Genomic DNA, 20,969 nt, shown 5'->3' on the forward strand with positions numbered 1-20,969 from the left:
TTGAAGCTAGTTTTTCATTCGCAGTAACAGTTGTGAAACCAGAAACAAATTGAGCATCAGTTAAGTGGCACCGGCCCATCTTACTCAATATTTTAGAAGCTGACGAAACACTTAGAAGCCTTTATTTTAAATAAAGATAATGCTGGAGGCTGCTGCTTTGCTTTTGTCAGCTTCCCATTTCTTCATTTTTATATTTTTAGGGGAAAAAAATAAAGGTGAAATCAGGCGACAGAACAAACATGGAGGAATGGAGGTGGTTATAAAGCCATATCTTAATGATCTCAACATTTCTCAAAAGCTCATCCCTGCAGGAATTTTGGCTAAGCCTGTTAGTGGATTACAGAATAACAGAGTTGGAAGGTACCTTGGAGGTCATCTACACCAACCCCAGAATTTCCAGAATTCTGTTTCTTCCTTCCATTCATCCTTCATTAATAAATGAAGGTAAAGGTCTTTTATAGTACAGAAATAACTTTATAGCCTGTGAAACTAAAGATCACTTTTTTCTCACATAACCAATGTACATAACCAGTGTTATGTACAACATACATTGTACATATTCAGGGGTTTTTCTGCAACCCCTGAATTTCAGCCATGTCATATGTTTTGAGTGTCAGATTGGATATATTTACCTTCTCATCTCCATCCATAGAATAATGTGAGGCCTCTTCCCTTTTTAAGGTACTAAAACACTTAACAGGGCTGAATGAAGTTGAGCCCAATCTATTATTTCTCCATTTTAAAAAAAAAAGATCTTTTTATGTTGCAGTCACTACTGTGACCAGGGCCGGATTTTCCTATAGGCTAACTAGGCTTCAGCCTAGGGCCTCAAGATCAAGAGGGGCCTACATTCAAATTGTTAGCAAAATTAAAATTACACTTTCACTATAGGTGAAAGGGCCTCATAAGTGGAATAGCCTAGGGCCTCTTTTCATCTAAATCCGGCCCTGACTGTGACTGACACTTGTCACTTTCAGTTCCAAAGCTTTCTTTTTTTAAAAAAAGTGTCATATTACTATCACTACTGTTAACAGATTAACAGAGGGACCTTGGAGGTCACCTAGTCCAACCCCCCGCCCAAGCAGGAGACCCTACACCATTTCTGACAGATGGCAGTCCAGTCTCTTCTTGAAAGCTTCCAATGATGAAGCTCCCACAACTTCCGAAAGCAACTTCTGTTCCATGGGTTGATTGTTCTCACTGTCAGAAAAAATTCTCCTTATTTGTAAAGGTTGAATCTCTCCTTGATCAGTTTCCACCTGTTATTCCTTGTCTGGCCTTCAGATGCTTTGGAGAATAGCTTGACCTCCTCTTCTTTGTGGCAGCCCCTCAAATATTGGAAGACTGCTATCTTGTCTCCCCTGGTCCTTCTCTTCACTAGACTAAGCCATGCCCAGTTCCTGCAACTGTTCTTCATACGTTTTAGCCTCCAGTCCCCTCATCATCTTGGTTGCTCTTCTCTGCAGTCTCAACATCTTTTTTATAGTGTGGTGACCAAAACTGGATGCAGTATTCTAGGTGTGGTCTTACTGGTGAAACCCTTTTCATTTGCTCAATCTGTTTTTTATTCCTGTTCGCATCATTTTGATCTCTGGCCCGAGAACATGGCCACTGCCTGAGTTTCAAAGCCAATTTTAAGATTAATGGTTGGCTAATTTATCAATGTGCTCAAAGTGATTTATTTATATGGATGTCCTTTACTTGCTCCAAAACACTTCAGAATCGACTCTGAAGCATCGCGCAGACCTATCGCTTATGATTTCTTGTATTGTTGTGGACAGGCGTTTTGGGAATCCCTCCGTCTGTCACCTGTGCTGTGGGAATGAGGTCAGCCTAAAGGTAGTTCAGATAAGGCAGGTGTGGCCTTCTACAGGAGCTGGGTGGAAATAACCTGGTTATGAACCGGTTCTGGCAGGCAGATGTTTTGATTAGTCAGCTATGCAAAGTTGCACGTAAGGGTAAAATAAGATTCTCACAGATCTGACTGCGTCCAGGTGTTGTATTCTTATTCGCCGGGCGACAAGATTATTCCAGTTTATGCAACATCTTCCTGGCCTTAATGCAACCAGCGAGATGAATTCTGGGAATTCTGGTGCCTCAATCCATTTAAACTGCTGTTTCTTAAAATGTTGGAAGTGCAGGAGCCTGAGTGGCGTAGGAGGCTAATGCCTCCTACTAAGGCAGCATTTAACATCCAGCTGCCTGCAATTACTGCGAGTTTAATTCTCACCAGGCTCAAGGTCGACTCAGCCTTCCATCCTTTCTAAGGTGGGTAAAATGAAGACCCGGTTTGTGGGGGCAATAAGCTGACTTTGTATAAAATATACAAAAGTATGAAGGCTATTGCTTAACGCATTGTAAGGCGCCCTGAGTCTCCAGAGGAGGGCGGCATATAAAAATAAAAAAATAATAATAAAAAAACCCCTTATTGGTTAAATGCATGTAAAGTCACTGTAACAAAAAATACGAATGTCTTTGTTTTCCAGGTAGTCGATATGAATGCCTTATGCTTTATTTTAACCCCACCTTAAAAGTAAAGGTAAAAGTTCCCCTTGCAGATATGTGCTAGTCGTTCCCAACTCTAGGGGGCGGTGCTCATCTCCAAAGCCGAAGAGCCAGCACTGTCCGAAGACATCTCCGTGGTCATGTGGCCAGCATGACTAAACACCAAAGGCGCACGGAACGCTGTTCCCTTCCCACCAAAGGTGGTCCCTATTTTTCTACTTGCATTTTTTACGTGCTTTCGAACTGCTAGGTTGGCAGAAGCTGGGACAAGTAACGGGAGCTCACCCCATTACGCGGCACTAGGGATTCGAACCGCTGAACTGCCGACCTTTTGATCGACAAGCTCAGCGTCTTAGCCACTGAGCCACCACGTCTTTAAAAGTACCTTAAAAGTACTCTTATGTTTAATGCAGGAACTCCCACTTAAAAGTATCCCTGAATTAAACAGATTCTGAATCTTTTCTATTTTGGCCCTTATTCTCAATGGAGCACCAATTCTATGTGTCAGGTTTGCATTAGCAAGAGACCCAGTATCCAAATGCAGTTTGTACTTTAACGTGTGCCTAGTTTTAGGCTAGATAGGCCAGAAGATCCTGAGGGGGGGAAAATGTAAAAATGTAAAAAAATTTCCCCCTATGCATCTCTTTTATTGACACCTATATCCAAATTCTATTTCCTGGTCACAAGATCCATGTCTGCACAGAAGACCCTGGATTTCCCAGTGCTATGGGTGGGATTCAGCCGGTTCGGACCAGTTCGCACGAACCGGTTATGATTTTGCGCAGTTCAGAGAACTGGTAAAATTTATCCCTGGCTGGACCCACCCACCCCGCTCCGCTCCGCCCCACCCCACCCTATATATTATCTTTCGTTCACCATGGGATCCAGCTAATCTCCGTGCCTCACCTCCACGCCTCGCCCGCTCTGCTCACCAAAGGTAAGCATGCCACCCGCTCGCCCTTCGCCTTGGGTCAGGGCCCAGGGACACGCCATTCCCCAGCTCCAGCCTTGCCCCCGAGTCTCCGCCTACTCACCGCCTGCCTCGGCCAGGTTGGAGACTGCGTCATTCCCTGGATCCAGCCTTGCCCCAAGCCTCTGCCCGCATGCCGCTGACTCCCTCTCGCCTCAAACTACCAGACGGTTCTTCTTAGCTGGCTGCAGTGGAGATCATGCAGCTGTCCCTTGCCGAGGCTCGGTTGCTCGCAGAGACATCCATGTGGTCTCCGGGTCAGCAGTTGCTTCTCTCCGCTGCTGCTCTTGCTGGGAGAGAGAGTCTCCTGTGCAATTTAGCAGCTGTGAGCCACCTCTAAGTCCCATCCGGAAAGTGCGCAGCACAGAGAAGCAGCAAGCATGTTGAATGCTGTTTCTCTGTGCCACAGCGCTTTCCGGATGGGACTTAAGAGGAAAATGGTGGCTCACAGCTGCTAAATTGCACAAGAGCAAGAGCAGCAGCGGAGAGAAGCAGCTGCTGCCCCAGAGAGCAGAGATGGAGTGGAGCGGGCCCCAAAAGCCTACTCAGTTGACCCTCGCCGCAAGGCGGAAGCCGCGCATGCGTGGAAGCCGCACACGCATGCACACACACTCACATTTTCAGTGAACCAGTTGTTCAAAAATTTTAATTTCACCACCGCCTTCATTCAATTACACCCAAAAGCTGGCATGGAAGATACGTTGTCTGTGATGCTGGGAGAATTAGCTTCCGTGAAGACTATTAGTTTTCCAGTCTTAAATCTAGTTTTACTGTAAATCTATACTTTTAACAATTTTAAATCTTATCTCAATTACTAGCCATCACCCACCCTGATGATAGCAGATGCCTCTCTGGCTTTGCTTTCAAACCCTGATTTCTGCAGAACGAACGAACGAATACATCATTCAAACAGATTTTATTATTACCATCACAGGCCGATCACCCACCATTTAGCCCCTGGGCTACACACGCCTTGGCAGACTTTACAACTGGTTGGTGCTCAACTGTCCTCGTAGTATCGTTGTTTCAGAGCTCGGTATTTTCGGAGGAAGTACAAGGCTTCCAGTTCTTTGATGACAAATTTGCCTCTGGCAATCAGTTTTTTGATTTCTTCTGGATCCTTCACTTCCTTATTTTTCAGGAAGGCTGCCTTGAGTCGGGTTCGAAAATAGTCGGCCCCTTTGGGGTACTCCTTTCCCAGATACAGAAGCTTCAAAACACAAGAAAAGGTTTTGCTTTACACATTCAACAATTCATAGAAATTCTTATTTAGGTCCAGTTCCTCTGCCTGTCCTAACCAGCTGTCCTTCAAATGGCTGGACATAAACTCCCATCTGGCTGGGGATTACAGGTCCACCATTTTCGGAGGTTCACCCACTGGGAGAAGGCGGAGTTACTCCTCAGAACTTACGTTTTTGTACAGATTCAGTACTTCGTATCTGAGAGGGTTGGCCATGTTGTCAGTTGAGACAGACATCCGTTTTATTCATGAGGATTGGCATATTTACCTGAAGAAAAATCAGTTTAAAAATGAGGTGCATGATGAAATCCGAACAGCTCATTTTATTACAGATAGTCCTCGACTTATGACCAGCCACTGAGGCCCAAAATTTCCATCACTAAGCAGGAATAGTTGTTAAGTAAATTTGGTCCTTTTTACGACCTTTCTTGCCTCAGTTGTTAAGTGACCTACGGCAGTTATTAAGTCAGCAATACGGTTGTTAAGTGAATCAGTCTCCCCACATTGACTTCGCTTGTCAAGGTCGCAAAAGGTGATCACAAGAACCTGGGACCAGGGGTGACTTCTACTTACCTTTACTACCGGTTCGCATTGTGCACGCGATCTTCTGAGCATGCGCAGATCACCTCTGATGATGTCTGGGTCAGTGGGTGGAGCCTCCCGCCGGTTTTACTACCGGTTCTTGCGAACCGGTCTGAACCGGTGGCAACCCGCCACTGCCTGGGACACTGCAACCGTCATGAATATGAATCAGTTGCCACGTATCTGAATTTTGATCACACGACCATAGGGATGTCATGTGAAAACCTATCATAAATCACTTTTTTCAGTGCCGTTGTAACTTGGATCACTAAATGAATGGTTGTAAATCAAGGACTCTCTCCAATTCCTCCTGAACACAATCTCTCAACAGGTGGATTTCCACATACTCCTTTGATGTTCCTTTTACATAGATTCAGAAAAAACATATTCTGCTAACAATTGCTAGGTATCCTGGCCATTCCGACACTGCTTATCTCCAGTGGCTGCTTAAGGAAGAACAGTCCATAACTGCAGTGCAGATAGCTAGATTCTGCACAGCAGCACTGGGGATTCGTGGCAAACACATGTCTAATCCACCATATATTGTTGCTAGTTGTGAAGTTGTGTCCGGCCCATTGCGACCCCATGGACAACCTTCCTCCAGGCCTTCCTGTCCTCTACCATCCTCCTAATCCACCATAGTTATGTTATATAACAAATGTGGCAAACCCTTTGCACTGCTTTTTCCTTTACCTTTTAATATTAATTTAATAGGGGGGCCTGGTGGCGCAGCTGGCTAATAGCCTGTTATTAACATTCAGCTGCCTGCAATTACTGCAAGTTCGAATCTCACCAAGGCTCAAGTTTGACTCAGCCTTCCATCCTTTCTAAGGTAGGTAAAATGAGGACCCAGTTTGTGGGGGCAATAAGCTGACTTTGTATAAATATACAAAAGGATGAAGGCTATTGCTTAGCGCATTGTAAGCCGCCCAGAGTCTCCGGAGAAGGGCGGCATATAAATAAAAAAAAAATTAAAAAAAAAATTAAACTGACAATGGGCCACACAGCTTATGGATTGTAATTTTAGTATAGTTGTATAATGTATAATTAACAGACTGGATTTTATCATAGATTTTAGTATTTAGGTATTTATTATTTTATACCGGTAATAGAATTTTTAATTGTATACTTACTGAGTGTTTTTATTTCTTCTGGTCTCTGGTCTATGACTATCATAAATTAAATTGATTGAACGGATGGATTTGAAAACTGGATTAGCTGATATGGGAAGAAAAGAACCGATATTCCAGCCTCATGAAACATATATTTACAGACCAATGATGATAATACTTTAAGGCTTGAGACGTGACTCCAACTGGGAATTTCCAAATAGTTTCCAATACATAGAATATAGAATAATAGGAAGCAGGGGTGAAATCCAGCAGGTTCTGACAGGTCCTGGACAACCGGTAGCGGAAATTTTGAGCAGTTCGGAGAACCGGCAAATACCACCTCTGGCTGGTCCCAGAGTGGGGAGGGAGTGGAGATTTTGCAGTATCCTCTCCCCAGGAATGGGGTGGGAATGGGGATTTTGCAGTATCGTTCCCCTTCTTCACCCACCAAGCCATACCATGCCCACCAAGCCACGCCCACAGCACCATTAGTAAAAAAAAATTGGATTTTACCACTGGTTGGAAGGGACTTCTAGTCCGACTCCCTGATCAAGCATGAGACCTAATATCAGGAATGGTAAACCTTTTCGGCATCGAGTGCCCAAACCAGAAGGCGCGTGGATGTACACACATGCACCGGAACACTGGAGCACCCGTAGACCAACTGGCCGGTGCAGCATGCCTGATTTTTGGTCATTTTTGGGCCATTTTTTGGGCTGTTTTCAGGCCATTTACCAGCACTCCAGTGCCCGTGACGACCAGCTGGCTGATGTGTATGTGCACGCCGGAAACCAGAAGTGCAGCTGGCGATGGCACGCATGCCCACGGAGAGGGCTCTGCATGCCACCTCTGCCACACGTGCCATAGGTTCACCATCACAGCCTTATGCTATTTCAGGAGACATGGTTGCCCAGTCTCTTCTTGAAAAGCTCCAGTGATGGAAATAAAAGAAAGGAGTCAAGATCCACATATTAAAAGGATCCTCTTAGTCAAGAATGCAGGACTCTGCAAAGAAAAGCAACCAAGGAGGAAGGAAAAAATAATTGTCCGAAAAGTCATAAAAAGTTACAGGAAAAAGTTATACACCCTAACTCAGTCCAGAAGAGGCTGGACTGAGAGCAGTCAAACCCAGGTTCAAGTCCCACCACAATCACAGAAGCTCCCCAGGGAGGACTTTGACCCATTCCTAAGATTCCCTAACCAACCTCACAGGGTTGTTGTAGGGAAAAAGGAGTGCCCCGCTTCCTGTCGAGCTCCTGCATACATACACCACCGACTCCAGCTCATTTCTAGGGTTTTAATCAGAGATGTCCTATTCAGCAGTCAGCCTGGGTCTGGCTTGTGGATGATGGGAGTTGTAGTACTCCCAACATATCAAGTGGGTCGAAGGCTACAGCTGCAAGCTGCCCAACCAATAAACCGAGTCCCCGGAGTCTGGGAGGCTCCCAACCCGTTGAGAATGCCATTCACAATTTGCACTAATTTTACGCTAAAATTCACTACCTGCTGCAGTCCATAAACTTCTTCCCAACAGCTGATTTGCAGATTCTAAGGCAGGGCGTCCGGCGGCTACTGCGCCTGCGCACGAGCTCGAGGGGCGGAGCCAGGCGACTCTTCCAAACGACCTGAGTGGCATTGCCTAAGCAGGGATAGATAGAGATACGAAAGTTGAAGAGGAGTGCCTCTGCTCTCAGAGAGAGAGTCCCGTTTAGCCAGATGGAATGTTTAAATCGCTTCGCGATCAGCGAGAATTGGCGGCTCCATTCACACAATAGGCAAAAACTTGGTTACTTTTAAAGGGTGCTCGTTTTTTTCCACCCACCCTCTACGATTCCAAGTTAGCATGTCGCATGTAAAAATATATGAAATATATCATATATCGTATACCACCCATCTTATTTGCAAAGTTTCTAGATCAATGATTCTCAATCTCAGCAGCTTTTCAGATGTTTGGACTTCAACTCCCAGAATTCCCCAGCCAGCCCATGTCCAACACCTCTTAACGTTGTTGAGGTTGAGAGACTCTGCTAGAGATCAGGGGTCTCCAACCTTGGCCGCTTTAAGACTTGTGGACTTCAACTCCCAGAATTCCCCAGCCAGCCCATGTCCAACACCCCTTAACGTTGTTGAGGTTGAGAGACTCTGCTAGAGATCAGGGGTCTCCAACCTTGGCCACTTTAAGACTTGTGGACTTCAACTCCCAGAATTCCTCAGCCAGCAAAACTGGCTGAGGAATTCTGGGAGTTGAAGTCCACAAGTCTTAAAGCGGCCAAGGTTGGAGACCCCTGCTATAGATTGAGAATATGGGTTAATTTTATTGCATGTCTGCATTTGGGTTTAAATCCCTTCCTCTCGAGCCTGTCCTAGGAAAAGGACCACTTGGCCTACTTTGCAAGGTTGTGGTTCTCCTTTCTTCAAATGACAATCGCAAAAAATCCCTCTGCAATATATGAATGTTTCATATCATTGTATTTTTCTCTCGGATCCCAACAGGAAAATCACACTTTCCCCATTTCTTGGTGTGAAAGCCAATTTTTCTAGGAAAATCACACTTTCCACATCTCTTCTGCACACACACACACACAAAATGCAACAATTTTTTTTCCTGGTCTTTTCACATTAATTTTCCTGTTTTTCCCTCCTCTTCTACGTTTGTACCACTCCGGCGTAAAAAAGTTCTGCAGAATTTTCTTTAATCCCAGTCACGGTTGGTTGGCCTTAATCAAATTAGGATCTAATGAATGCAATAAACACATTGCAATAAACACAAATGCAATAAGCACATTGCAAATACCCAGAGAGTCTCTGCGAACCTCGGACGAAATAGCAATTGCCAAATCACCGAAATCTTTGCGGGGAAAAATAACAGATTTTCTGCAAGTAAAATCCTAATGCGCCTGCGCAGACGTACCTTCTAATACCAACGATGGGACTTAATTTATTAATTCATGGGTGGGAAATCATAGAGGAAGAACAAAATGAAAGCTGCCACCCTGTTATCACTTCCGAATTCGATTCAACGTACGTATTGGCAAAACTTCCATCATTGGCATGGAGTGACCCCTCCCTCAAAAAAAAAAAACCCAAACCGATCCTTACTCCTTTTCCTTCCGAAGTGCCACGCATCCCGATTGTCCTCTTTCTGTATATTAGACGCGTAAGTCTAATATAGACTCCGCAAAGTTCACTTGGGAGCCGGAAGTGTTGTCCCACACTAGCTTTTCTATACCTCTTGGATGAATTCATTCCCCTTTTGCCGGGAGCGTCAAGGGGCGGGGACTCTCGGAGCGCGGCGTGGAGGGGCGGGACTGGTTGCCGCAGAAACGGAGGGGGCGGGGTCGTCAACAACTTTTCAGCCTGGTTGTTGGGGGTGCAGCTGAAAAATGGTGAGTGACGCCCTTTCCCCAAACCTGAGGGGGGGGGCTTATTTGCATGTCTATATGCATATGCAAATCACCCTCCTGCATCTCGCTTGCTAACGCTTTGCAAAGGGAATGAAACACGCAAGTGGGTCAATGTGTTGTGTGAACGCAGCCACTCACTGCGGTTGGTGGATCTGGCACCCATTGAGGCTATAAGCTGCATAATAGTAACAGTAACAGAGTTGGAAGGGACCTTAGAGGTCATCTAGGCCAACCCACTGTTCGCAGCATGAGAGCTGTACTAGAGATTTGAACTGCTGACGTTTCTGAGCAACAAACTCAGTGTCTTAGCCACTGAGCCACCTAGTCAGGGATTTTAAAAAAAATAATAATAATTGAGATTTCTTTTTTCCATCTGCCTCTTTTCCTAAAAAAATATTATATTTCTACTTGGAGATGTTAAAATGGAGGTGAGAATGACGCCTTTGGGTCAAACCCCAATATAAAGTTTCATATCCTGTTAAACCTGTGGTGGCTTTATTTATTTATTTATTTATTTATTTATTGGTTCGATTTATATGCCGCCCTTCTCTGGAGACTCAGAGCAGCTTACAATGCGTTAAGCGGCTTACAATGCGTCATACTTTTGTATATACCTGCTTAGTAGGGCTTTTGACTTTATACAAAGTCAGCTTATTGCCCCCACAATCCGGGTCCTCATTTTACCTACCTCGGAAGGATGGAAGGCTGAGTCAACCTTGAGCCTGGGGAGATTCGAACTTGCAGTAATTGCAGGCAGCTGGTGCTACTTAACAGCACTTTAGTCTGCTGCACCACCAAGGCTCTTCATACTTTACTGTGGTGGCTTTACCTCTCTTTATTTATTTATTTATTTATTGGATTTATATACCGCCCTACTCCCGAAGGACTCAGGGCAGTGAACAGCCACAGAATAAAACACATAAATACAAAAATTTAAAATAGAATAAAAATGAATTAAATAATTTGGCTGAGACAAATTTAAAATACCCAATAATTTAAAAACGTTTCTTTCACCTGTGGAATATCCACCTGGGCTCTTTCTCCTTTCTCCTTCCCCGCAAGTGAGTTCTGCCTTCATAATACAAAGGGTCCTCGATTTATAACCATAATTGGGACCTGAATTTCTGTTGTTAGGCAAGGCGGTTGTTAAGTGAGTCACACCCCATTTTACAATCTTTTTGCTTGGGATTATAATAGCAATAGCACTTAGACTTATATTCTGCTTTACAGCTCTCTCTAAGCGGTTTACAGAGTCAGCCTCTTGCCCCCAACAATCTGAGTCCTCATTTTACCCACCTCGGAAGGCTGGAAGGCTGAGTCAACCTTGAGCCTAGTGAGATTTGAACTGCCAAATTGCAGGCAGCCGGCAGTCAGCAGAAGTAGCCTGCAGTACTGCACTCTAACCACTGCGCCACCACGGCTCATCATACATTACATGGTTATTAAGAGTCACCACAGGACGGCGCCTGATTTTACAATCCTTTTTTTGTGGCAGTCATAAAATGAACCCATTTTATTCAATCAGTGGGTCGTTGGATTTTTTTGCCAAAAACTAGAAGTAGATGCCAGAATCAGGCAAAAAAACACTGAAAATCACAGTCACATGACTGTGCGAGGGTATGACTGTTGGATCTCCAGAACCGAGTCATAGATAGCTCTGTTGTAATTTCAAACAATTGCTGGTTGTTAAGTGAGGACTAGCTGCAATCCAAGACAGGCCATTTTGTGAAGCATCAGAAGAAGTTTGAGAATTTCAGTGCTCCATTTTGTGGGTTCAATTTGTTGCTAACATGGGAGACCAACTAGTGTTTGTGTGAACACAGATATTTTGGCTGACAGTAAGATAGAATTCAGGCTACATCCCCCCCCCTCCGCCTTGACAATTATATTGTGTTTTTCTGATTTTCTCTGTTCTTTCTTTTCTCTCCTCTCTGCATTTAGGGTCCCAAAAAGAAAAAGGTATGTAGGTAGACAGCTAAATTAGTCTTAGAGGCATTCATACTTATCAATAGCTCGTGTATTTAACCTTGATATAGATTTATAACTTCAAATGATGGTCCACTTTGGTTTAAAAGCAGGTTAGTTCACACAGTCCGTTTCAATCCGCTGGGCAGTGTTTCCCAACCTTAGCAAATTTAAGATGTGTGAATTTAACTCCCAGAATTCCCCAGCCAGCATTATAGTTATTTTTTTAATATACATGGGATTTAAACAGGGGTGAAATGCTCCCGGTTTGGACCGGATCGCCCGATCTGGTAGCGATGGCGGCGGGTGGTTCGGAGAACTGGTAGCAAAAATCCCTGCCCCCCCCCCATGCCCAGCTGAGCCGCACGATCATCAGAGGCTTTTTTTTTTTTTACTTTTAAAAGCATTTTTTCTACAACCTCTTCCGACGAAAAAATGCTTTTAAAAATAAAATTTAAAAAAAGCCTCTGATGATCTCGTGGCTCAGCTGGGATCGTCAGAGGCTTTTCAAAGCATTTTTTTCTGCAACCTCTTGGCCGAAGAGGTGGTTAAAAAAATGCTTTGAAAAGTCTCTGACGATCCCAGCTGACCTGCCTGATCGTCAGAGAGGCATTTTTTTAAAAGCCTCTCTGATGATCCCAGCTGAGTTGCCTGATGGGCAGAGGCTTTTCAAAGCATTGGAAAAAAATGCTTTGAAAAGTTTAAAAAAAAAAAGTTGGCCACCCCCACCCAGTCACATTAACACCCCCCCCCGCCAAGCCACGCCCACAGAACCGGTAGTAACAAATTTTACATTTTCACCCCTGGACTTAAGTGCAGGAATGATTAACAAGTTGACAGCCTCCTCAAACAGACCTAAATTGTTGACATCCCTTGCCAGCACCAGATACTGCTAAACTACAGTTCTCAATCGCCCTAGCCAGCATAGCCAATGGTGCAACATTGGAAATTATAGTGCGTCAACACCTGGAGCACCTTATATACCTCTATGGTTAGACTTTCTACCTTCTGTACCCACAAGGGTTGTGGAATTGACACACCTCCTTGGTCACGTGTGATTTCTGAGGTGCTTGAAATGCTATTGATTTGATTTTTTTTACTTCAGAGGAAGCATATCTAGGTAGCCTTTGACTTATGACCGGTCACTTAGTGACCGTTTGATGTTCCGACAGACAAACTAAGGTTTTCTCTGGCACAGTTGAGGAAAATCCACCTCATCCTGCCTCCTGCCTTTCTCCTTCCCACCAGTATTTCCTCATCCAGGGATGCTATTCAGCAGGTTCTGACAGGTTCTGGAGAACCGGTAGCGGAAATTTTGAGCAGTTCGGAGAACCGGCAAATACCACCTCTGGCTGGCCCCAGAGTGGGATGGGAATGGAGATTTTGCAATGTCCTTCCCCTGGAGTGGGGTGGGAATGGAGATTTTGCAGTATCCTTCCCCTGCCACGCCCACCAAGCCACACCCACAGAACCGGTAATAAAAAAATTTGAATTCCACCACTGTCCTCATCCCCATGTGGTCACTTTGAGGGTTGATATATCTTCTCCTCACCCAAATTTTGCAATCTTTTAAATTTTGCAATCTTTTAAAAGCATTTTTTCTACAACATGTTTGGCCGAAAAAATGCTTTTAAAAGTAAAAAAAAAAGCCTCTGATGATTGCGTGGCTCAGCTGGGATCGTCAGAGACTTTAAAAAAAATAAAAGCTTCTGCCAATCAGGCAAGTCAGCTGGGATCGTCAGAGGCTTTTAAAAGCATTTTTTTTACAACCTCTTCAGCAAAAGAGTTTGTAGAAAAAATGGTTTTAAAAGTTTTTTTTTAAAAAGTTGGCCACGCCCATTCAGTCATATTACCCCTACCCCCAAGCCACTGGCCTACGCCCAACATCATCTAGAAGATCATTGGGTGCCCACACTATAATTATACTGGTGGGAATACTTAGGGCAATGTTTTGCTGTCCTCTCAATAGACCCAAGAAAGCATTGTCATGGTGTCCTTCAAGATCTGGGGAGTTGCAGGATCACACATGGGGTTGGGGAACATCTGGAGATGTTCTCTTGCTTAGCTTTGGTTACCACCCAGTGGCCTCCTCCAGTTAGGAAGTGGAAGCTTGGACAAAAGTGCATTTGTGACCTACCTTGACATGATGCCCAAGACATAGATAACTACATGGAGCTACTCACCATTCACCATTCTTTGGTGAGGCAGCAGTCTTCATAAGTAAGACAATAAAATGTAGATCTCATGGACCTCATTTAACAGACTTCAATGTAGTGGACAACATCTTAATTCTGACTGTTTAATCAGTCCAGATAATGTTTGTTTAGTTAGTATAAATTGATAGCATTTTCATAAATTGCTTAATTAAACATTTCATTTAATTTGTGCAAATGTGATGTACACTACTGCGTACATTTAATATACATTGTGCAGAGGTACATAAATATGATGTGCGTTATATAAATTTCAGGTCCTTTTGGCTTTAACCCTCTCCACGCCAACATTGGTTTGCAAAATCTAAGAGTTTCCTGTTTCTTCTTAAAGCTGGACAATAACTCTTGCAATTTCTTGCGGTTGACCAATCTGGCTGAGGTTGCTTGAGCTGAATTCCAGAACATCTGGAGAAGATGGGGTTGCCTACTGCTGTTCTAGATCAGGGATCTCCAACCTTGGTTACTTTAAGACTTGTGGACTTCAACTCCCAGAGTTCCTCAGCCAGCAAAGCTGAGTGGCCAAGGTTGGAGATCTAGATCGCCTAGGACAGAAGGGGAGGTCCCCATACTGGATTTGAACTTGATGGATCTCTTTGGAGGATCTTCTGCGTCAAGAGATTCAGAAAGTCTTAGCATCCAGCACTACCATTTTAGTTCCCCAGCTGCTCCATGGCATTGCCACATGGTGGGGCATTGTGGGGCATTAAAACGGCAGCTCTGATGTGTCCATGTGATGGGAGTAGATTTATTCCCCCTGTAATCTCTCAGTTGCCCATTTCAATGTCAACAGCTTTCCAATAGGGAAATAAAAGATCAGTTCCATCCTCCATTCCACAGTTTCAGAATGAACTATGTCTCCTCAAGGCCCCCGATTTGAAAAGTGGATATATTTCTATTATATTTCTATTATATATATTTCTATAGAAATAAGAGAAAAGGGGAATATTAGTATATACACTTTTATATAATAAAATTAGAGTACTAATAAAAGAAAACACGGAATAATTGGATAATGAAAAATTGCAACTTTATATAAATATGTATCACTATTAGAAATATATAAGTTGGATTGAAAGTAATAATTATGACTGAGGCTATTAGTGTTATTTATATTAGAATAAAATAAAATAAGAGTAATAATGAGAGAAGACATGGAAGAACTGAATAAGGATAGATTGCAACGTTATATAAATATGTATTACTATTAGAAATATATAAATTGGATTGAAACTATGACTAATGCTATTAGTTTTATTTGTATTAGAATGTATGACACCCTCTTCACGCATTGATATGTTTGTACAAAAATTTAAAAAAAAAAAAAAAACTATATATAAAAAAAGAAAAAGAAAATGGATATATTTTTACCAATATATTTTTCGGAGTAAGAAATATATGGAGTCTCCCTTCTGCTCTGTCCTTTTTAAAAGTGTCTTAACATTTAATTTCCTTTCCGTTATTTTGTTTGGGCTCAGTCTGCTGGTAATAAGAAGATTAGTAAAGCTGAACGGATGAAGATGCTAAGAGAAGAGGAAGAACGGCGACTGCTGGAGGAAGGTAGGTGGATTTTGACCCCTTGTGTTACAGATGGTCCTCGACTTAAAACTGTTTGTATAGTGACCATTCGAAGTTAAAGTGGCACTGGAAAAAAAGTGACTTTTTTCACACTCATGACCATTGCAACATCTCCACGGCCACCTGATCAAAATCCAGATGCTTGGTAAATGGTTCATACCAGGAGTGAAATGTAAAATTTGTTACTACCAGTTCTGTGGGCGTGGCTTGGTGGGGGGGGATAATGTGACTGGGTGGGCATGGCCAACTTTTTTTTTTTTTTTTACTTTTAAAAGCATTTTTTCTACAACCTCTTCAGCTGAAGAGGTTGTAAAAAATGCTTTTAAAAGCCTCTGACGATCCCAGCTGAGTCGCACAATCATCAGAGGCTTTTTTTTTTACTTTTAAAAGCATTTTTTCGGCCGAAGAGGTTGTAGAAAAAATGCTTTTAAAAGTAAAAAAAAAAAAAAAAAAAAAAAGCCTGGCTTTTTTGCATGGCTCAGCTGGGCATGGTGGGGGGGCGCAGGGATTTTTGCTACCGGTTCTCTGAACCACCCGCCGCCATCGCTACCAGATTGGGCGATCCGGTCTGAACCAGGAGCATTTCACCCCTGGTTCATACTTACGACGATTGCAGTATCCTGGGGTCACGTGTTCCCCTTGTGTGACCTTCTGATGAGCAAAGTCGATGAGGGAGCCAGATTCATTTAACAACTGCGTTACTAACTCCGACTAGAGTCGTCAGTCAAAGACTACCTGGATTTGCGTTCAAGGAATCAGGATGATCAAATCAGTAAATAAAATAATAAAAATTAAAAAAATAATAAAATAATAAAATAATAAAATAAATACAATGAAACAAAATGAAATAAAATAAATAAAATAATAAAATAAAGTAAAATAAAATAAAGTAAAATAAAATAAAGTAAAATAAAATAAATAAAATAAATAAAGTAAAATAAAATAAATAAAATAAATAAAGTAAAATAAAATAAAATAAATAATAATAAAATAAAATAAAATAAAATAAAATAAAATAATAGAAGTAAAGTAAAGTAAAGTAATAAAATAAATAAAACCTCATTCATTGTGTTTTTTCTTTGTTCCCAGAGCAAGCCCGCTTACGTGCTGAGCAGGAACAAGCTGTGAAGGCCGAAAAGGAACGTATTGAAAGAGAGAAGACAGAACGCCTCGAAGCCAAAGTGAGTTCCCTCAGACTCAGTTCCCTCAGTTCCCTCAGACACCTCAGGGCTGGGGTGTCAAACTCAAGGCCCGTGGCCCGGATGCAGCCTATGGGGTGCTTAGTTATGGCCCACGAGGCCGCTGGGAAACAGCGAAGGACCAGCTTACAGTACCTCTGCCAGCGAAAACGGACTCCCAATGTCCGTTTTCTACTGGGACGGCCTTCTACAACCCTCTGCCAGCGAAAATGGAGCTCGGGAGCCCTTATAAAGCGGTGCTAATACTTCATGTGATTTTAATCCTATGCCTCTGTTTATACAACCAAGGATTGTATTCAGAGGTAGGCTTCACATAATTTAACAACCGGTTCGCCCCAGCACCGAAAATGTGAGCGTGTGTGCACCTTCCGCGCATGCACACCGCCTTCGGCATATGCGCTTTGCTCGCGCGCACACTTGCATGCATGCGCGCGGCTTACAAAACGCAGTTAAATAGGACGGCATAGCACCAGGGCAAGCGAGCGGGTCCACTCGCAGGTCACAACTACCGTTCGTCCGGACTGATACGAACCGGCTGAATCCCACCCCTGATTGTATTAGCTTTTTTGGCTGCCGCAGCACACTGCTAGCTCATATTTTAATGGTTGTCCACTAGGATTCCCAAAAACCTCGGCTGTTCACCACCCTGAGTCCTTCGGGAGAAGGGCGGTATATAAATTTGAACAATAAATAAATAAATAAATAAATAAAAAATCTCTCTCGCAGTTACTACTATTGAGCCAGGTACCGCCAATGCCATACCTGTGTATTTATCTTGGATAAAGCAAGACGGTTTCAAAAATACTCACCAGGCTGCATTTTTGATCAGTGGCAGCTTCTGAGTGATCTTCAAGGCCAAAGGAGTTGAGTTGCAAAGGACTACGTGGGTTTAAAATAAATTAAGAGATTTCTTTCGTGTGTCCCATACAGGATCAAGAACGCCGGGGTGAGGAGTTAACTGAACTTTCTGAGTTAGAAGAGAGCTTTATCCTTGCGAGCCAATGGAAGTTGAAAAGTAGAGCCCTTGCTAAGGTATGCGGGCCCCTGAATATTTGGGCCCTGCTTCCTACGAGGGAAAAATGAAATTTACGATGTAATTTTTAAATGATGCAAATCTTTTGCGAAGAAATCCACATTGCTGTAAGATTTTCAGTGTACAAGTAGTCTGTGGCTTGCGATCTCAATTAGCCTAGAATAGTGATGGCTAAGCTTCTTGCCATCGTGTGCCAGAAGTGGGGGGGGAGTGCGGGGGGGTTGAGCATGCACTTGCCCACACCCATAATTCAATGTGCCCCGCCCCCATGCAGGCACGTGCAACCCCCCTGCTCTCACCCGCTTTTGGTACGCGATGGCCCGGTGGGCCCGGTAGGCCTGTTTTCGCCCTCCCCAGGCTCCAGACTTTGCTTGTCCAAAAGTGTCCAAAAGATGATTACACAACACCAGAACAATACAGTGGTCATAAGTATGAACCAGTGTCTGAATTTTAATCACGTGACCAAGGGGATGCTTGCAACGGGTTATAGGTGTGGAAAATGGTTATATAGGTCACTATTTTCACTGCCCTTATAACTTTGGTCACTAAATGAACCATTGTAAATGGAGGGCTTACCTGTAGCTTTTATAAGCAACTGGTCATTAAGCAAGGACTACCTGTAAAGAAGAGAATGGTCCCATGAATCTGTTTACCTGCCTCTGTTTCAAATCCATCCAAATCTTCTCCGCTTTCTATCTTTATCCATTTATGTCTTGGTGTTTCTCCAGTGGGAACATTATATATGTTGTGACGGCAGCCCAGACCCAACAGTTCCCCAGGAAATCAATACTTTTATGAGTTTATGGCTAGAAGAGACCGAGAATGATATTACCACGGTGGTCGAGAAAGGCAGCAAGGTGCTGGAAGTAAGTCCCTGCCCTTATTATATCCCATAATAGTCATTCCTCCAGCCAGAGATAGGTAATGTGTCTTCACACGGTGAGCAGGATTGTTGTCTGTTTTATTATTTTATTTTATTTTATTTTATTTTATTTTATTTTATTATTTTATTTTATTATTTTATTTTATTTTATTTTATTTTATTTTATATTATTTTATTTTATTTTATTATTTTATTTTATTTATTTTATTATTTTATTATTTTATTATTTTATTATTTTATTTCGATACTGTCCAACTCACTCTCAGTGTGACTCGGGGTGGTTTATAGAGAAAAGAATAAAAAACCATACAAAAAATACAATACGTAACGGCAGTCCTCAACGTGCGACCACAATTGAGCCCAACATTTCTGTTGTAAAACAAGACCGTTGTTATCTGAGCTTTGCCCCATTTTACGACCTTCCTTGTCACCGTTCTGAAGTGAATCACTGTGGTGGTGAACTTAGCAACACGGTTGTTAAGTGAATCTGGCTTCCCCATTGACAGAAATCACAGAATTCTGGGACACTGCAACTGTCATAAATACATGCCAGTTGCCGAGCCTCTGAATTTTGATCAGGTGACCGTGGGGAGGCTGCAAGGGTGGTGAAAACAGCCAGAGGTGGGATTCGCTTACCTTCCCCCCCTGGTTCGCTCTCATGCGCCACCTCTGCGCATGTGCACAGCCTTCTGTGCATACACAGTAGTTGCGCATTACGTCCGAGTGAGTGGGTGGAGCCTGCCGCAGTCGCTGCTACGGGTTTGCGCGATCTGGACAGAACCGGCTGAATCCCACCACTGAGAACAGCCATAAGTCACTTTTATCAATGCTGTTGCAACTTTGAACAGTCACTAAACCAGGGGTCAGCAACCTGTGGCTCCGGAGCTGCATGCGGCTCTTTGGGCCTTCTGCTGTGGCTCCCTGTCAGGTGATCCCACCACTGGCTGGCTCCACCCCTCGCCCTCCTCTCCCAGTCACTCCTCGCCTGGCCTGAGAAGGTAAGGGCGACAGTGAGGGATGGAGAAGTGGCCAGGACAGAGACAGAGAGATACAGAGAGAGGGGGAGAGAGAGGGAGACATAGAGAGATACAGAGAGAGAGGGAGGGGGGGAGAGAGGGAGGGAGGGGGGAGAGAGAGATGTCAAAAGGATTTTGTGGTTCCCGGTGTTTTTTAACAACTGGTTCTCTGCCCTAATGATTGGCTGGGTAGGCATGGCTAGGGGGGTATCATTGACTGGTGGAAGTGAGTGACATCGAGTTGGCCACGCCCACCCAGGTTTTGTGGCTCCCAGTGTTTTCTTTTTTGTGGGAAACGGGTCCAAATGGCTCTTTGAGTATTTAAGGTTGCAGACCCCTGCACTAAACAAATGGTTGTAATTTGGGGACTACCTGTATAAGAGCATAAGCGCAGGGCAGAAAGGGAGATCAGATACAATACACAATACACAATGATCGTGTGTTCTGAATGCCCGTGTCTTCTTAACGGAGTGGAATGTCTTCCAGCTCATTGCCAAGTTAGAAATGTACGTCTTGGAGACTCCCTTTGAAGAGCTCTCTATCAATGATGTCCTTCAGTACCAGGAGACGGTTGTGCGGTTGCAGAATTTGCTTAGTTATAAGTACGACCAAGCCACAGAGCATCTGCTGAAGGTATGTGGGCACCGTTGTTGTTTTTCTCCGATCTTCAGATTATGTGGATTGAACTGCTTCTCATTTGGATAAGATTAGCTGCTGTTCTCCTTCATCGGTTTAATTTTAACAACAACAACAGTTGGAAGGGACCTTGGAGGTCTTCTAGTCCAACCCACCTGCTAAGTGGTGGCGCAGTGGTTAGAATGCAGTATTGCAGGCTAATTCTGCTGACTGCCAGCAGTTCGATTCTTACCCACTCAAAGGTTGACTCAGCCTTCCATTCATCCGAGGTCAGTAAAATGAGGACCCCAAATTGTTGGGAGCAATAGGCTGACTTTGTAACCAATCTGTGACCACTTAGAGACGGCTGTAAAGCACCGTGAAGCGGTATACAAGTCTAAATGCTAGCGCTAAGTGCTCAGGCAGGAGATCCTATACCATTTCAGGCAAATTTTTGTCCAATCTCTTCTTAAAATCCTCCAGTGATGGAGTAACCACAACTTCTGAAGGCAAGTCATTTCACTGCTGAATTGTTTTCACTGTCAGGAAATTTCTCCTTAGTTCTAGGTTGCTTCTCTCCTTGATTAGTTTCCATCCGTTCCTTCTTTTTATTTTTTTGAAATTTTTATTTTTATTTTTAAACAAACAAAACATAAA

At 43.4% G+C, this 20,969-nt stretch overlaps 2 protein-coding genes across 6 annotated transcripts in view; one reads left to right on the plus strand and one right to left on the minus strand.

Moving 5' to 3' along the window:
* Positions 1-4,376: 4,376 nt before the first annotated feature.
* On the minus strand, positions 4,377-9,299 carry ETFRF1 (electron transfer flavoprotein regulatory factor 1). Of its 2 annotated transcripts, XM_034442130.3 has the most exons (4): positions 9,204-9,299; positions 7,913-8,048; positions 4,887-4,983; positions 4,377-4,685 (listed from the first exon to the last, which is right to left on the minus strand). In XM_034442130.3, the coding sequence occupies exons 3-4, from the start codon at positions 4,950-4,952 to the stop codon at positions 4,476-4,478; spliced, it is 276 nt and encodes a 91-aa protein (XP_034298021.1). In that variant the 5' UTR covers positions 4,953-4,983; positions 7,913-8,048; positions 9,204-9,299; the 3' UTR covers positions 4,377-4,475. The 2 variants fall into 2 exon arrangements, with proteins under 2 accessions (XP_034298021.1, XP_087729784.1); XM_087873658.1 differs by lacking the exons at positions 7,913-8,048; positions 9,204-9,299 and adding an exon at positions 6,431-6,515.
* A 335-nt stretch (positions 9,300-9,634) lies between these two features.
* Positions 9,635-20,969, plus strand: part of DNAI7 (dynein axonemal intermediate chain 7) — a 32,479-nt gene continuing 21,144 nt past the window's right edge. For 2 of the 4 annotated variants that reach the window (XM_060687726.2, XM_060687741.2), the window contains exons 1-7: positions 9,635-9,795; positions 11,755-11,772; positions 15,467-15,548; positions 16,656-16,747; positions 17,696-17,797; positions 18,527-18,664; positions 20,184-20,330. In XM_060687726.2, the coding sequence (XP_060543709.2) occupies positions 9,793-9,795; positions 11,755-11,772; positions 15,467-15,548; positions 16,656-16,747; positions 17,696-17,797; positions 18,527-18,664; positions 20,184-20,330 (582 nt within the window). In that variant the 5' untranslated portion in view covers positions 9,635-9,792. The remainder of the gene's footprint in view (positions 9,796-11,754; positions 11,773-15,466; positions 15,549-16,655; positions 16,748-17,695; positions 17,798-18,526; positions 18,665-20,183; positions 20,331-20,969) is intronic. The other 2 variants (XM_060687765.2, XM_087873659.1) reach the window with 2 other exon arrangements.

This window comes from Pantherophis guttatus, chromosome 7, assembly GCF_059756535.1.
Source record: "Pantherophis guttatus breed Tessera chromosome 7, ASM5975653v1, whole genome shotgun sequence".
Taxonomy (NCBI): domain Eukaryota; kingdom Metazoa; phylum Chordata; class Lepidosauria; order Squamata; family Colubridae; genus Pantherophis; species Pantherophis guttatus.

What these genes read in the sequence shown, in the direction of transcription:
- ETFRF1 (XM_034442130.3), bottom strand. Translation starts at nt 4,952, where the DNA reads ATGTCTGTCTCAACTGACAACATGGCCAACCCTCTCAGATACGAAGTA. An exon ending in TACTGAATCTGTACAAAAAC is followed by an intron (nt 4,686 to 4,886) that starts GTAAGTTCTGAG and finishes TGTGTTTTGAAG; the next exon opens with CTTCTGTATCTGGGAAAGGA.